The 17720-nt window shown below is 36.7% G+C and overlaps 1 protein-coding gene across 1 annotated transcript in view; it reads left to right on the forward strand.

Annotated features, from left to right (window-relative positions):
• Positions 1–17720, forward strand: part of LOC149248921 (tryptophan aminotransferase-related protein 3-like) — a 188798-nt gene that overhangs the window by 156849 nt on the left and 14229 nt on the right. The window contains exon 8 of the mRNA XM_089451400.1: positions 2981–3211. Coding sequence (XP_089307526.1) covers positions 2981–3211 — 231 coding nt within the window. The remainder of the gene's footprint in view (positions 1–2980; positions 3212–17720) is intronic.

Consider the following 17720-nt stretch of genomic DNA (forward strand, 5'->3'; position numbering starts at 1 on the left):
TGAGGTAAATATGCTAAATTATAAGCTAGAAGAAAAAGATAAGCTCTTACGATTTCAAGATAGTACTAAGATTTTGGATGATATTCTTAGTAGTCAAAGGTCTCCTGCTATCAAAGCTGGTCTTGGTTTTCATGAATCTGTTAAAGGTGAATCTAGTAAGACAAGGGACTCTAATGCAAAATCTGAAGTGCTCAACAAGGAGATGAATGGTCAATCTCTTCATCAACCAAGGAAAGAAATTCTTCCAAGAAAATTTTTACTCCTCCTATGAATAATGTTGAATGTTATGTATGTCATAATACTGGACATGTTGTAGCCAGATGCAGAAGAAGAATGGTTGAAGACCATCACACAGAAAGATCATCTCGTTCCAGGTACTTTAATGGATATTGCTTTGCTTGCAATATGTTTGGTCACAGAGCTGTTGACTGCTATAGAAGGAATCTGAGACATGTAAGATGTTATGCATGTAACAAGCTTGGACATATAGCAAAGGAATGCAGAAGCAAAGTACGTGCATCACACCAAAAGGAGAAAACATCATCACACTTGAAGATATGGAAGAAGAAGGAAGTACAGTCAAAAAGATGTGGCACAGCACAACATACAGACTCAGGGGGAGCTGAAAGTGTAAAACTTCAGTGTCCTAAATCTCATATGCAAGTTTCATAAAGGGAAGTTGAGTATATACGCGAGTTGGTTACTGCTCAGTCGCGTATATGTTAGTTTGAAAAGGGGTCTGATATGATTCAGTCTATTATTTGCTCTGTTTCATAATGATTGCAATCTGTTGATGTTGTCTTGACACTTGAATGATTTGATCTTAACTTGTTGATGCCTTGATACTTCTTGCTGATATATGCATGATCATATCTGACAATAAACAAGATGGCACAGGTTTAGGGGGAGTATACACTTTCAATAATGCATTTGTTGGCATTATGGTTGGTAGTCCTTGGATAAGGAGAAGTATAAAGCTTGTATACACATCTTCATTGCTGGATGGTGAGTCACTCATATGCTGCTATCGTCATACGCATAAAGATCATATGATGCAGAATTATATAGTTCTTGGTGCTCATATGGATGAGGATTGTTGCAGTTGATGATATCATGAGGTCTTGACAAATGATCTTGAGCTCAAGATACATAGTGCTGGATACATGGACGATTATTCAAAATTGCACTGTTGGAGACATGATGATGATGAGTTCTTACCTATATGATGATAGGTTGTTTCGTACATTGATGCAGATATTCCCAATTGATGATACTTGGTTCATGCAGATTTGGATGGCTATGGTGTTTTTCACATATGATAGAATGTGAATGATTCTGTATATACAGAATTCTGTTCAAAAGGATGAGTTGATGCGGACATACCTTGATGATTTATACACTAATACAAGTTGTTGGTCTAGTTGTTGTTGACAGATGCTATGGAGCAGATCATACAGTGTCGTTGCTAATGTCTACCATGATCTTATTTAGATGTTTGGTCTCTGTTATAAATGTCATGTATATCATTCGATGTAAAGGTCATATCAAGACTCATGATGTAATAGTGTGTCTCTATCTATTGTAGTCATTTGATGAGATCTCTTTGGGTCATATGATGAAATTTGTACCCCCTCTATGCATAGGAAGGATGATGAAATATTTCAGTCATTATCAAGGTCATGTAACGGCCTATGTTGGTTTCCCCACTATGCCTAGGATGAATGATGTTATACTCTTGTGTTATCATGTGTAAACTGTTGGTATATTCCCATTTTGGTAGGAGAGAGATGTATGTATGAGTCTTTGGTGATAGGAAGGTCACTTATGATGTATAGAGTCATGTTCTTTCTTATAGAACATCTTTTGCAAACCTTGCTTACAGTCAGGGGGAGCATGAACAACTCACTTCAGCAGAGCAGAGATTTCAGCATGTACTCAGAAGGAACATGGACAGATTGGTGCACCATGGCATATACAAAGGGGGAGCTCATTCAGAGATTTCAGCAGGTATTCAGGGGGAGTATGGACAGCGGAATGTATATCAAGGAAAGAACATATCTTGGTCCGCCCTTTGCCCTTGATGACAAAGGGGGAGAGTTTTTTGGTGTTGTTGCCATCAAGTCCAAAGGGGGAGATTGTTGGCATTATGATGCATGTGTTGTACTTGATGGCAACCCACTCATAAAAGAACATCTCAATTATATATAATCAGATGAAGCTACAAGAAGAGATATCAGATGTGATAGAATACATGACAGTGCAAAGGAATCAAATGACAGTCCTTAGTATGACAAGTTAGCTTTGCCATCAAGTCCAAAGGGGGAGATTGTTGGCATTATGAGACAAGTGTTGTCCTTGATGGCAACTCATACAGGTGATAGATCATAGTGCAACAAGCCTGTAGCAAAGATTGATGATCAGCCTCTCAGAATGGAAGAAAATAAGGGGTTCACAGGTACACCATTCAAAAGGTGCAGACCCGCAGACACGCCATTCACAAAGTGCGGTCATGTTCACAGGTATACTGTGCAAAAGGTGCAGACCCCCAGTACATGCACTTTCATGTAGAGAAAAGCACACGCACATGGGAAATCCTATGGTGGTCCATGGTATTTAGCCCGACATGTTTGATCCTATGGTTTTGGTCCGTGGTTTTGCATCTAAAGTATTGATCCAAGGTATTGGGTTCCTAGTATTGAATACCTATGGTTTTGGACCATGGTGTGAGTAAAGGCCTTGTCTATAAAAAGGAAAGGAGATCATTTGGCTGTGCACTGATGTGTTGAATATCTTAAGAAAAGCTAGATCTGAAAGATTGTTGATTAGTTGGAGAGAAATTATTGAATCTAAATCAAGGAGAAACATGAGGTTTACAAGCCGGATCTACTGATGGGTTGAGATCTCTTCGGCGGATGATCAGATCTATAGATCTGATAGTCTGGGGTATTCCTGAAGTCTTGAAAAGTGTCGATACCCGCAGGACCGCAAGTGCAGACAAGAAACAGGTGTAGAGGTTCGCATACCCAGAAGCGCCGCAGGTGCGGAGGTTCGCAGGCACAGAAGCACCACAGGTGCGGAGGTTCGCAGGCCTAGAAGTGCTGCAAGTGCGAAGATTCACAGGCACAGAGGCACCACAGGTGCGGGGGTTCACAGGCCCAGAAGTGTCGTAGGTGCGGAGGTGCGCAGGCAAGCCATAGACTCAGGTGTGGAGGTATGAAGGCAAGCAGCAGGAGAAGGTGCGGATGTACGCAGGTTTTCTATTGGTGAAGTTGCAGACTTTTCATGAAATCTATTTAGCTGCTCCTGTTTATTATTGCAGTGTTCTGGGATCTGAAGTGATGTCTGGTTACTGGTACTGTGTTCTGATAATAGCATTCTGAGAAGTGATTGATTGATTGATTATGTTCATAATGACTTATCCTTATATGATCTGATGGACTAGATCTGATTGCTAACACACATATTATCCTTGTATATGTATTGATCTAGTGATTGGGTGATTCAGAAGATTGATTGATTATGTGCTTCAATGATATTAATGGGTCCAGTATGAAAATTGGATGAAACGTGGCCTTTCAGATTATGTGTTGTGCTTCAGGTGTATCCAGTCTGAAAATGTATGAAACGTGGTACCCGGAGGAGAGAAGATTGTAGGCCGGCGCCTACGTACTAGTATCTTAGCTAGTACAAGAGCTAAGGGGGTGGTAGCTCCCTTCTAGTAGCAATTGAAAACTTTGGAGCATTGTAGCAGGTAGCAGCCTGCGTACTAGTAAATGGATCGGCTAGTACAAGAACTATGGGGGTTGTAGCTCCCTTCCATGAGAGACTAGAAAACGAGAGAGGGTTGTAGCTCTCTGCAGGTAGAAGCCTGCGTACTAGTATAAGACTGCACCAGTACAGAAATATTGTAAAAGGATTTTCTTATTAAGAAGAAGATTGAGATGACTTGCAGCAGGTGGTTTTCTCCCACATTGGGTTTCCACCTTATATCATGGTGTTCATGTGTGTGGCTTATGTGTGATGATCTGTTCTATTTTACCGCACCTATTTACTGTTAATATGGTTGACAATGTTCTAATGCACTCATTGAAGATCAATTAACTGAATCATAATATACGTGGGTATTCTTAACTGAAGCAGCATATATGACTTAGAATATGGAAATGAAAAAGTTATATTGATATGATAATACTGATTCACCCCCCCCTCTCAGTATTATTTCCAACACTTTAACCCTGATACACTTTGACTATTCTTTATTGTGTCCTTTTACCTTCAATGTATATTTTAGGTTTTTACTGTCTATTTCAACAGTAAATCCTTTTATTTTTGTGTATATCAGCATCAGGTAGTGGATATAGATTAAGTACATGCATATTTTATTCACTTGTCTTGTAACTGTATTCTCTATCTGGTTGCTTTGTTTTGACTGTCAATGCTCTGTGTAGTTGTCTTCTTCTTTGTTTCCTTGTATAATTGTGTTCATCCTCTGAGCACAAGTTATGAATGAGGTTTTCTGTTGATTCTTGGAATAAACCAATTCTGTGACTAGTATTAGAACTGTTTATCCAAGATCTGACCTTAGTTTGATAACCTAAAAAAATTCAATATTATTTAAGAGAACACAGGTCTTCATGAAGGGTGCTTGATGGCTCTCTAGCATAGGGATGACTGGGAAAGGGGTCAAAGTAGGGTTTTGGATGGAATACAAATGATGAAATCATGTTGCAGAGGTTCACGGAGGAGCTAGAGGGTTTAATAGGTTTACACTATTAAATGGGCGAAAACCATGAAAATGCGGGTTTTCACGTTATAAGATTTTATCAGGAAGAATTTCAAAATATGGCGTGAAAGTAAATTAAATGAATGGAAGGGCAGTTTATCGAAATGGCGGGGAAGTGGTATTGAAGGGCCATCGCACTGCTTATGAGTCATGGGCGGTTTTGAGGGAAGGCCACCTGATGCCATTCATCGGGCGCCATGTAGCGGCGTGGTGAACAGTGAAACCGCTCACATTAGGCGAGTAAATGTCAGCCTTCGGAGGCCGCCCGATATGAGCGTCAACCGTTGGATATGAAACGGTTAGATCATACGGTGATCGGAGGTGTGATTTGATTGTGGAGTTAGTGGAGGGTCCCGACGGGATATTAACTGTGGGTTAGGGAAGCTTAATGACATTGGAGGTGATATGATTGGAGGAACAGGTTATTAATTAATCATTGTTTGATTAATTAACCCCTTTTTGTTTGGCGGAGGGTTATGGCTCTTAATTAGTCACGGATCGACTAATTAATCCGTTTAATTAATTTACTACTAAGGTTTATATTTCAAACCATCGTGGTGGGATATTAACATATGGGATTTTAATAAAACATACGGGAAAGGGGGTTTTCTTTTCGAGAGTTAAATATAATAAAAATTAAAGTTAATATGAAGTGAAAGTGGGAAAGAAAATGCGCTAAGTATAATGTATTGATATTTATTTTTATATCCACATCTACACATCATAACTTAGGCTAAATGCTTTTTGTGGGTTTTTTGTGGAAAAAAGGGATTTTATGTAGGATTAATTAATTTCCCTAGGTAATGGTGATTCCACCTTAGGAAAGGGATTTGTTCGGGAAAATGAGGGATAGTGAAGTGGGGTAATGTTTGTGGGGGGAATTTTAGTACTTATGACCTATAAGTCATTTGGGTAAGGGTCAGGTCCCTTTAGAAGTTAGAGAAATGCTCTGAGCCCCTTTGACTTAAGATTTTAGGTACTTAAGACTTTTCTTGGAAATTGGTTAAGTGAAAAGTGTAATGAGAGAGGGAGGTTAATCAATTTGACATTGTGGATTTGATACATGCCCAATTATTATCCATACTTTGAACTTTGATGATGAAGGTGATCAACATGCTTTTATCTAACAATCATCACAATTCTACAACCATTCTTCTACTTACCCACCTACTCATCCTACCATTTTTACTTCTCTTTATTAGGGTGCACTTAAGTTGGCAAACCCTTATCAAAACATTTTCTTTTATTTTACAATAGGAATCTATATAAGGCTATCCTTATTACATCCAAGGGCTCAAATTAGACAGTTGAACTCCTTTTATTCACTCTACCTATCTAATTATCTTCCAAGGTTAAACAGTTTGGTCAGATTTTCATTCTCTGTCTAAAAACATGAAATTCAAAGCATGGAATAACCAAGATTAAACTGTTTGATTACCAAGGATTGTGGCATGAGAAACAAGTTGTACACAATAATTATTATGCATAAAAAGTAAATAGTAGTGGTGGCATTTTGACTTGCACACTTTCATAGTCTTTTCTTTCTTTGGGGTTCATATTTTTCATCTTTTTGACCTTTTTATTATTTTTCTCCTTTGATTTTTCTTTTAGGACATAACCTCTTTACATTTTTTAATTTTTTGAATATGGAAAACATTTGCAGAAAGCAAAGGTATGTACATATTACAGGTTTAATCTCAACCATTCAAAAATTATGACTCCTTTTGGCATAGGAACCTAACAGGCCCAACTATTCCAAACCTTCATCAGAGAAGAGAAACACATCCCTAAGGACTCCCCTCCATATGTATCAGCAATTTTCTCTCCATGTGGCCAAAATATTGTGGCCATGATATCTTGTGTTTTGGGTTACTCCATCAATGAGTACATTGATGAAATAATTCTTGCCTTCATGTCCATCTACACTCCAGGGCAACCTCCTGCTGTCATTTATGACTATGCCCAGTTTATGGTTGATAGGATGCATGAGCAATAACTTAAAATGAACAATGAAAGGGTTTTCAGGTATTCCTCAATTTTATACCATATGTTTTTATATTATCAATCAGAGAATTTCTCATTCACCCTTCAAAATCTGGACACCAAATGTCAGCCTAGGTCAGTCATTTTTTGGACACCATTGATCCACCAATACCTATCTCCATACTCTTTCTCTGATTTCATTGATTTATTTGTACATCCAGTCATGGCAATGTTGACAGGAATCCCTCCTCCTAGAATTGGTCTAGAAATAAAGAGAGTCCTTCAATTGTCTAAGCAAACCAAAGTGGGTGTCTGGTACCTCTACTAGAACCATACATAAATCAGTATATATGGCTGCATGCTTGCACCATATAATTTGCCAAGATACCTCCCCATGAGGTTGCTTGCCCTAGAATATTATAGACAAATCACTAATGCAGATGAAGTCAACTTCGCCAATGCCAAGAAGAAGGCTTCCTTCAAGATAAAAGACCAACTAGGCCCCTTCATATGCAATTCTAGGGAGACTGGTAAAGAGGTAGATATGATATTAGAGAACATGAAGTTCCAAAGAAGTTTTGTTTGGAGATATGATCCTTTGGAATTCATCACAAAGAAGAGACAAAAGGTCAAGCTAGGACCTTTCATTCACCATCCCATACCTGAAATATAAGCATATGAAAATCAAACAGAATGGGTGGAAGGTACCCTAATATATCAAGATAGCACCATTGTATATGTAGAGAATGCTCTAGTTGATTTAGAAAAGTAGCTTGATGAAAGATATTTTCTGCAAGTACCAGAAGAACCATGAGTATCCCTTTAGTCTTGCAGACTCCTCAGAATGAGGAGAAGATCCAAAAAAGAAATAGAGAAGGGGCTTCCACTTCAGGAATGGCTGCTTCCGATTTGCAATAGGAATCAAGCAAGAGGCAAAGGCTAAATCTAGCCTCTGAACAGGAATATACTAAAGACTCAGCTGAAGACACAAATACAGGAACAGAAAGAAGTAGACCTACCACTCCATCTGAAGGCATGCAAGAGCCTTCCACATCACAAACTCAGATGTCATAAAGGTAGCTTAGTGTTGAAGTATCTTCCTTCAGAATGCCTGCTGACAAAGATCAAAATATCAAGGAGAGATACAAGGAAATCAAAGTCAGAAATGAGAGGCTTAAGGCCCAGACATGTGTACAATACCTAAAGCTAACTCCCACCAATCAAATAAGGCTAATGTCAACCTTTGACATTAGAGAGGGAAAGCTATAGATGACTTTTGTTAAACCCACAACTCAGCAGCCCAAGACATCATCAAATTTTAAGAAGGTGGATTTTGAAGCATTGGCAAGGGATATTCATCGCATAGACCAAATTGAACTACACAAATAGGCTGGAGAGATGATATACTCAACCCTAACAAGTAAAGCCATAGTTGTCCATAAGCTACAAAACTCTTTGAACAACATCTCAGCACAATTTCAATTAGGGAAGGCTTCCTCACAGGCCAAGGATACAAGGATCAAGTCCTTAGAGGACTTAGTGATGGAATTGGGACACAATCCCAAGGATATAAAAGCTACAAAATAGCTTATTAAAAAGAAAAATGATGATATTGCTACACTTAAGAGGCAATTGAAAATACCCCAGCTGCATCATCCTCAAACTCTAGAAGTCATAGAGAATCAAACCAAACATGAGGAGTTGATGGACTTGGTCATGAAGTTGAATGATCAACTTAAGGAAATAGAAAAGGATTTGGACACTTTAATTCAATTGAAGCAAAGAGACTTGGCCACAACTTCTAAGTATGTCATCCCAATAGTATCTACAGCAGTTTCTTCTACACTGGCAGCATCACTGGCACCCACTGCTCCACCTACCACAACATTGCCAGTAACAACAGAATCTACAACAATAATAGGTGCACAAGGAGAAAAAGTAGAAGAGTTGGTTAGACCCATGGAAGAAATGACTATTCAGGGTACAAAGATGAAAAGACTAAAGGAAAAGGTGGCAAGTTTGGAAACTAACTACAAACTTGCCCAACTCAAGCAAAAAAAAGAAGCACAAAAGGCCCAGAGAATGGGTGAGAGAATCAAAATCATATAGAAGGATTTTGCACTAGAGAAACCACTTAGACAAACCAAAGAAATATTGTGGTCCAATATCATTGACTCTGTCAATGATATTTGGCCATCAATCCATGTTATTTTTGAACAAATAGAGTTAGTAAAGGTAGCTACTGAAGCTATACAGAAAGTGAAGGAGGAATTGGGAGATAAGCTTGAGGATGTAAATAGACTCATCCACTTCCTCAACAACAAGAATACATATGAGATCCATGAGCTAAACATAGAAGATAGGACTAAAACCATTTTGGAAATAAGGAAGGTCATTTCCAAGAGGAAACTTATGCTTAACTTAGAAGAAAAATGCCACAATATGTAGGAAGCCATTGATAGGTTCATGGCTAAATTCCAGATTTTGAGGGAAAAAGGTCTGCCCAGTCCTATGGTTATCAACAACAAACTCATGAAACATTTGTACTATGGAAATAGAGTCAGAAAGTTGGCCAAGGAAAAAGCCAACTATTCATCAATAAAAGCCCTGCCAACAGGCAAAGTGTTATATGATACATTTAAAAACTTGTTTTTTCTGGAGCATGAGATTAAACATTTATTCCTCACCAAGCCTAATTTTTCCAAATATACTGAAGCTGATGAGATCTATAGGAGGATGATGAATGTGAAATTACCAAATGTAGAATGGTGGGAGAATATGATTGATTTACTGTGAGGAATTTACAGCTAAAAGTTACCACACAGTAAAAATGAAGGCAACCAGGTAAACAGATGAAAACAGGGCAGCAGGGTCAAAGAGTATTAGGTGAAAGATGAAAGTAAATAAGACTCCAGCATGAAACTCCACAACTGCAAGCCAGCATAAAGGGCTACGAATCCAACCATAACAGCTAGCAGTACCAAATAAAAAGGGACAACATGAAACAATTCAATAGATATCTCTATCTTCTTGCAAAAAGATATTTGTATTCCTAGATTAAATCTCAAAGTTGTTTTGAGATATTTTTTTAAATAATATTTGTATAAATACTTCACAAATTGAAGTATGTAGTGTGTGTTCTTAGGAATTTCTATACACATTCTTGATAAAAAACTATAAGCTAGTGTACCATTGTTTGGACCAACAAGCTGGATTAATGAATAAAGCAAAGACATTTCACTAGATTCATGTGTAGTGTGAAGTACAACAAGTATTTCTCTTGTGGTGTTATTTTCTTTATAAGTTTTTCATACTCTTGAATGTATCTAAAATTTAATTTTGTAATATGGAATGATATCTCAGAACTTGGTTCATTGCACTTTGTTTTAACTATTACGCATTTTAATGTTTTCTGCTAATTATCTAAGTCAAGGAATTCTTGGTTGCTCCTTAGTTCAGGTAGTTTCCCTCTGATCTATAGTAAAGGATTCTTAATTGCCCTTTGCTCATGATTACCCTTTGTTCCTCCTTTTAATCCCGGTTTGAGAATTCTTAAGTTCTCTCTCACCCTCGTTAATATTATTTCACCCATTTGACCTAAAAACCTATGCTTCACTCTCCTAGCTTGCCCTTTGAACACTCCCTTTAATGATTTAATTCCAGTTTTGCTGCCCTTATTTGAATCCATAGCCCAATATCCAGAGACATCATTCTATCCGTCTGTTTAAGGATTCCACCATCCAACATCTAATACAAATACAAAACCCCAATAAACATTAAGAACTAGCCTAAAATTCCAGTAAAACAAAGCTAGATTATATAGATAGAGCCCTCTCTGAGTCATAGGTTGGCTAGAGCCTATACTTAAAATATTGGTTTGTGGTTACCTTGGTTGCTTCCTTCTTCTGATAACTTCTAAGGAAAATTCTAAGTGATAACATAGTGGCAACCATATTGGGGACCTCAAATCCTCAGTCCTAATAAAACTTTAAGAAATTTTTAAATTTAGATTTTGAGCCTCTTAAAGTAATTTATTAGAAGTTATTTTAAAAAATCTCACATAAGACAATCAAAAAGTTTGAAATTCTAGCTTCAAGAACTCATTATACTAGGGCTAACCTAGATCCAAACCCTGCCCCAATAGTTGATAATCCTAACCTGATTTCAAGAAAAACCAAAAAAGAAGAACGTTTAGTTAGTCATACACCTTTAGTTAAAGCTAATTCATGTCCCGATGAGTGGTTGTTTTTAGAAGATCTTCCCTTTGATGAGCAATTTGATTTTTCATTATTTAAATCAAAGTCTAAAAGTGAAATTTATGATAATGTCCTAGATCCTGAGTTTATTGCAGACCTTGAAGTCCAAAAAGCCAACAAATCAATTGATGAGTACATTTAGAATTCACCACAATCATCCCTTAGTACAGCCAAGATCCCTAAGCTTTCTAAACAATTATCCACTACTCTTAGTTCACCACTATTCCATTCAACTTCTGAAGTCCATTCCCCACAACCATTCATACCCTCACTCCCTTACCAACCTAGCACTACCCATCCACCACTTACTAGTCCTAGTTCATCCTCCACTATTGTATCATCCTCTAGTACCTCAACCTCACATCCTAGCCCCTCCCAGCTTATAGCCATGGAAAATAAATATGATCCTCTTGTTTTACCTGCCCCACTTGGTGCTATGCCAGTAGACTACCAAGGAAAAATTGTACAATTTGATGGCATAGGAACCTACACTGCACAACACCATGTCAATAAGCTGACATACTATTTTGAATTACATGAAATTGATATAGGTGATGTTCAAATGATACTTTTAGCTCGGAATTTAGTCGATGATGTTAGAAAATGGTTTAGAGGGTTACCTCCTAATAGTATTGACATTTTAGATGTGTTTTATCAACAATTTTTAAATAGATGGGAGAACAAAAAGAACCCCTTACAGATCCTTTCAGAATATGAAAATATTAGAAGGGGACTTAATGAAACTGTACAGGATTACTGCACCAGATTTAATAATATATACAATGCAATTCCAGTTAACCTTAGACCCCCACCTGATTTAGTATTAATAAAGTTTCCTGATGGCTTTGACACAGACATGGCATACTAGCTCAGAGAATGAAACCCCCCAACTTTAGAGGAAATGCAGAGTGTAGCAGTTAGTGTAGAATCTAATTCGTTAGTGAAAAGAGGCAGAGTTAGGAACGAAAGAAGAGGATCTTCAAAAGATGAAGCTTCACCATCTGACCTCAAAATAGATAGTCTAGCTAAAAGTATGGAGAAACTAGTGGTTAGATTAGACAATATGGAGAGGAAACCTCAATGGGATAACCAACAAGCCCCTCTAGTCAGAAACCCAAATTTTAGGAAAAACCAAAACCAAAACACTGGTAAAAATGGACCTGATCAAAATATTAGGCCTCCTTTTCAAGAAAATTATGCAGAAATATCCCATCTTGATGATCCATAACAAGATACATAGATTAATCTGATGGGATTAGACAATGAGGATACTGTTTTCCTAACCCAAGATGAGCAGGAATTGCATATGTTTCAGCAATTGCAAATCCTATCTGGAGAGTCATTTGATTATAAACAAGGGTATGATTCTCCCATTTTTGAAGTGCATAAACAGTATAAACTAGCAGTAAAAGGAACTCTGATATCCCTGATCAAACCAAGAAAATAGTGCCAAATCAACCTAAGAAAATCAAAGAAGCCCCATTCTCCAAAATCCTTCAGATTGTCCCCAGGCAAAACCAAAATCCTTCTGGCCCCACCATTGTAGATATAACCCTAATCAACCTTCTGATGATCAACGCTCCACTTCAATTCCCCCTAAAAATCTAGCGGACACACCTCAAAACAACAAACTTGAAAACCAACAAAAAGAGGTCCCTAATAGAGGAAAAGAAGACCACCCAACCCAAATCCTTGTTGTGAAAAATCCAAACTCTCAAATAGAAAAAGCCCCTTTTCCATTCAATTTGGGAGTAGAGGTAGCTAAGCTAAAAATTTCAGTCCCTTTAATAGAGTTAATCAAGAATGAAACCTACAAGACATAGATAAACGAGACTTTAAACATTGTTGAAAATGAGGATTCAGTCAACCTGTTTGATGGCCAACCAGAACTTATATTTGGTCCTGATGTTAATGGAAAACCACTAGAAGGAGGAATACCACCTTTCTACATTAACCTTGGCATCCATGAGAAAATTATTCATAATGAAATGTTGGATTTTGCGGCCTCCCACAACTTAATTCTCAAATCAATGATGGAAAAATTGAACCTAGACATAATAAGACCATACAAGGACTTATTCTCATCTTACTCAAGTCATGTAAAGTGTCTAGGATTGATCAAAGACCTGTGTGTTACCTTAGTTGAATATCCTACCAAAAGCATCCTGATGGATATTGTGGTTGCTGAAATCCCATTGAAGTATGACATGTTGTTATCTAGATCATGGGGAGCCAAACTTCAGGGATCTTTACAACTTGATATGTCATATGCAAAAATCTCTATTTTTGGACAACCCAAGAAGCTGGACCGAGAAAGACTAATGAAATATATGGTAAGTAGCCAAGATCGGCCTCAAAACGTTCCTATCTACTCTGTACGTTCAGACATTGATTCCTTTATCCTATACAATACTGCTCAAACACAAGAAACCCTTTTAGACAGTGTTTATATGGAACAAAAAGAAATTGCAATTTCAAAACAAGAGGAAACTATCCAAACTTTAGAACTTTCCACTAAACAAGATAGTCAAAATGAGGAAAAGTTTGTTGCACCAGATGATGAAAACTATGAACATGAGAAATTATGGCATCTTGAATTTGATGGATCAGTAAATAATTTCGGAGCAAGAGCAGGAGTTTGGATATACAAGCTGGAGAATAATCACTCAGAAGGCCATGCATACAGACTAAATTTTAAATGCACTAATAATATGGCCTAGTATGAAGCCCTAATTTTAGGCCTTAAATTAGTTAGCAATCTAGGGGCCGAAAGAGTCTTTGTCATGGGAGACTTTGAACTGGTTATAAAACAAATTGATGTTGTATATATGACCAAAGACCCTTGATTAAGTTGTTATAGAGGAACCATTGTAGAAATACTAAACACTTTCTTAGAAACCAAGCTTGTTGTAATTCCTAGAAAACATAATATGCAGGCTCATAGTTTAGCAATGTTTTCCAACACCTGTAAGTTACCCTTTAAACCTAACCACCAGCACATTACTGAAGTTAGGCATAGACCTGCAATTCCTGATAATTTGAAGAACTCGAAAATATTTGCTGATGAAAAATAAATAAACATTTTTTTAATCTCAGAAGAAGAGTTTGTAAATAGTAATATAGATAATGACACATCAGTAGACCCTAAAAATAAAGATAAAATAGAAATAAATGAGATAGAAGGTGAAGAAATATATAGATTTCATCCCACTAAATTTACAAAATCATATGTAGAAAACCTAAAGCAAATTGAGATTGATGAAATAATTAATGAAGACACTGAAGTAATCAATCTCAAAGACAATTTATTACCTAAGGGATTAACCCCTTTGGAAGATTTTTTTTATTCAAATGATGTTCCTAGGAAGCCCAAAATGGAACCTTGGAAATCTGATATAGAGGAGTGTAATATAGGGACTGATGAAAATCCAAAATTGATCAAACTTTCAAAATCACTACCTCCAACTGAAAATGTGAAGTACATTGAGTTATTAAAAGAATTTCAAGATGTTTTTGCTTGGAGTTATGAGGACCTCAAGTCCTATGACACCAACATCATAAAGCACACAATCCCTATAAAAGAAAATCAAAATCCTTTCAGACAAAAAATTACAAGGATAAATCTTGTTATGCTACCTTCAATCAAAAAGGAAATCCAGAGAATGTATGATGCTAAGATAATTGCACCAATCAGATTTTCTGATTCGGTTTTTAACTTGGTGCTAACTAGGATGAAAATGGGCGAGATTAGACTCTGTGTTGACCTTAGGAACCTCAAAAAAGTATCACTTAAAGACAATTACCCTCTCCCCAAAATGGATCACATTTTACAAAGGGTAGTTGGATTAACCAGAATCTCATTATTGGATAGGTTTTCTGGTTATAATCAGATCTTAGTTTATCTTGATGACCAAGCCAAGACTGCTTTTACTACTCCTTTGGGCACATTCATGTATGTAAAAATGCCTTTTGGACTAATGAATGCAGGAGCCACTTTCCAAAGGGCTATGGATATAGCCTTTGCCAAAGAAATTCCTGATTTACTTGTGATATATCTAGATGACATTACTGTATTTTCGAAATCTAATAGTCAACATTTGGATCATCTAAGGCGGGTTTTCATAAATGTAGGAAGTATGGAATTTATTTGAACCCCAAGAAGTCTTTTTTTTGGGTTAGAAGAAGGAAAGTTACTAGGTCATATAATTTCAAAAGATGCTTTCTAAATAGACCCTGCAAGAATAGAAGCCATCTTATAGATACAACATCCAAGGAACATTAGAGAATTACAAGTTGTCTCAGGGAAAATCAACTTTCTTAGGAGATTTATTTCTAATTTAGAAAAATTAATTAGATCACTAAATAACACGCTGAAGAAATATTCTACCATAAAATGGACTGTTAAGGCTAAGAAATCCTTTTAAGACATTAAACTAACCTTAACTAAAACACCAATGTTAATTAGTCTAAAATTTGACAGATATTTCATCTTATTTTCCTTTGCCTTTGAGCACACAATTGCTACAGTTTTACTACAGAAAATTGACCAGGGCTATGAACAACCTATTGCTTTCTTTAGCAAAGCATTGAGAGATTCCCCCTTAAAATATAACATAATGGAAAAGCAAGCCTTTCCTTTGGTCAAATCTATCAAGGATTTTAGGGTATACATTTTATATTCTCATGTAGTAGCCTATGTCCCTAATTCTGTAGTGAAAGGCATCCTAACTCGGGATGGTCTAGATGGAAAGAGGGGAAAATGGTTTACTACTTTTCTAGAATATGATATAGAAATCAATCCAACTAAGTTAATCAAGGGCCAAGGTTTAGCCAAGCTCATGGCAGAATCGAACTGTCAGGCCCTGGATATAAACTTTATTTCACAAATAGATAATGTAGAGGAGATGGAGACTCCACTAATCAGCCAGGCATTTATTGAATCACCATGGTATGCTAATATCATTTATGTTTTACTGAATTTATAATCTCCTCCTGAATTATCTAAGACCAAAAGAAATTTTTTAAAGATGAAATCCTTAAAATTTTGTATATTAGACAATGCTTTGTTTTGGAGAAATCATGAAGGGATTCTTCTCAACTGCTTATTAAAAGATGAATTTGATAAAGTATTACAAGAATTTCATGCAAGTGACTGTGGAGGACATCTTTACTGGAAAACCACTGCTGATAAAATTCTTAGAGCTAGTTTCTACTGGCCTACCTTGTTTTCTGATGTAAAGAAATATGTGACCTCCTGTCACAAATGTCAAATTTTTAAGGGAAAGAAAAATATTTTACCTTTACCCCTCAAGCCAATATCTGCTGAAACACCTTTCAACAATGGGGTTTAGTATTGATTGGTGAAATCCACCCACCTTCCTCTACCCAACACGAATGGATCCTCATTGCCACAAACTATTTCACAAAATGGATAGAGGCCATACCTTCAAGGCAAGCCATTGACACTGTTATCATAACCTTCATTGAAACCAATATTCTATCAAGATTTTGATTTCCAACTAAACTCATTACTGATAATGCAGCAACCTTTAAATCCAAAAGAATGGTATATTTTTGCAACAAGTACCATATAACCCTGGGCCACTCGACAACCTATTATCCTTAAGGAAATCAACTGGCAGAATCCTCAAATAAAAGTCTGGTGAACATCATCAAAAAGTTGTTAGAGGATAATAAGAAAACATGGAATAAGAAGCTAGTGAATGCCTTATGGGCAGATAGACTAAGCACTAAGAAATTAATTGGTACTCAACCTATAAACTAGTCTATGGGATGGAAGTTGTTTTTCCATCCTCCTAGGGAACATCAGTCATGAAGTTACTTCAAGAATTGCATGTTGAACCAAATAGTATCCAAAGAAGAATCAACCAAACAATTCATCTTCAACAAACCAGGGAGGAAGTATACATCAAATCTTAGGTTGTGCAAGAAAGGATTAAAAAGATTTTTGACAAAATAACCAAGGCTGAAGATTTCTACCTCAGTGACAAAGTCTTAAAGTGGGATTCGAGGAGGGAAGATAAAGGTAAACATGGGAAATTTGATTTCATATGGAAAGGCCCATATGTCATTTATTCTTTCAGAGGTAATAATGCTTTCTTCCTAAGAGAGATGGATTGTATAGAAGCAGAAGGTGGACAAGTGAATGGTTGAATGCTCAAACACTATTTTGTACCTACTAGTGATTTTTATTTCCCATTGTACATATTTTATTTTCCAAACAGTCTAGTGTGGATTGGATGCTGATTTTTGAAGTTGAAGCCCAAAGAGAAGGCTGTAAGATTTAAGGATTGACTGTCATAAATATCAATAATGCAGAGACAAAGAGGGGAAATACTGTAGGGTAACTTCAACAGCATGTCAAAGGCCACTGATCTACAAAGTTCTTGACATTTCACCAGGAAATACCATCCCCAAGTGGAGCCACAGTTAGGTTCCTATATCAATAGGAGTCATAGTTTTGAATGACTAAGGTTAAGCCTTGTAATATTGTACATACCTTTGCTTTCTCCAAATGTTTTCCATATTAAAAAATTAAAAAATGTAAAAAGGGTATGTCCTAAAATAATAATCAAAGCAAAAAAAGAATGAAAAGGTAAAAAAAAGCAAATATATGAACCCCAAAATACAAAAGGATACCATGAAAGTGTACAAGTGAAAATGCCACTACTATTTAC

The sequence above is a fragment of the Pinus tabuliformis genome, chromosome 7 (genome assembly GCF_031772625.1).
Source record: "Pinus tabuliformis cultivar Carrire ecotype Pingquan chromosome 7, CPIR1, whole genome shotgun sequence".
Classification (NCBI taxonomy): Eukaryota; Viridiplantae; Streptophyta; class Pinopsida; order Pinales; family Pinaceae; genus Pinus; species Pinus tabuliformis.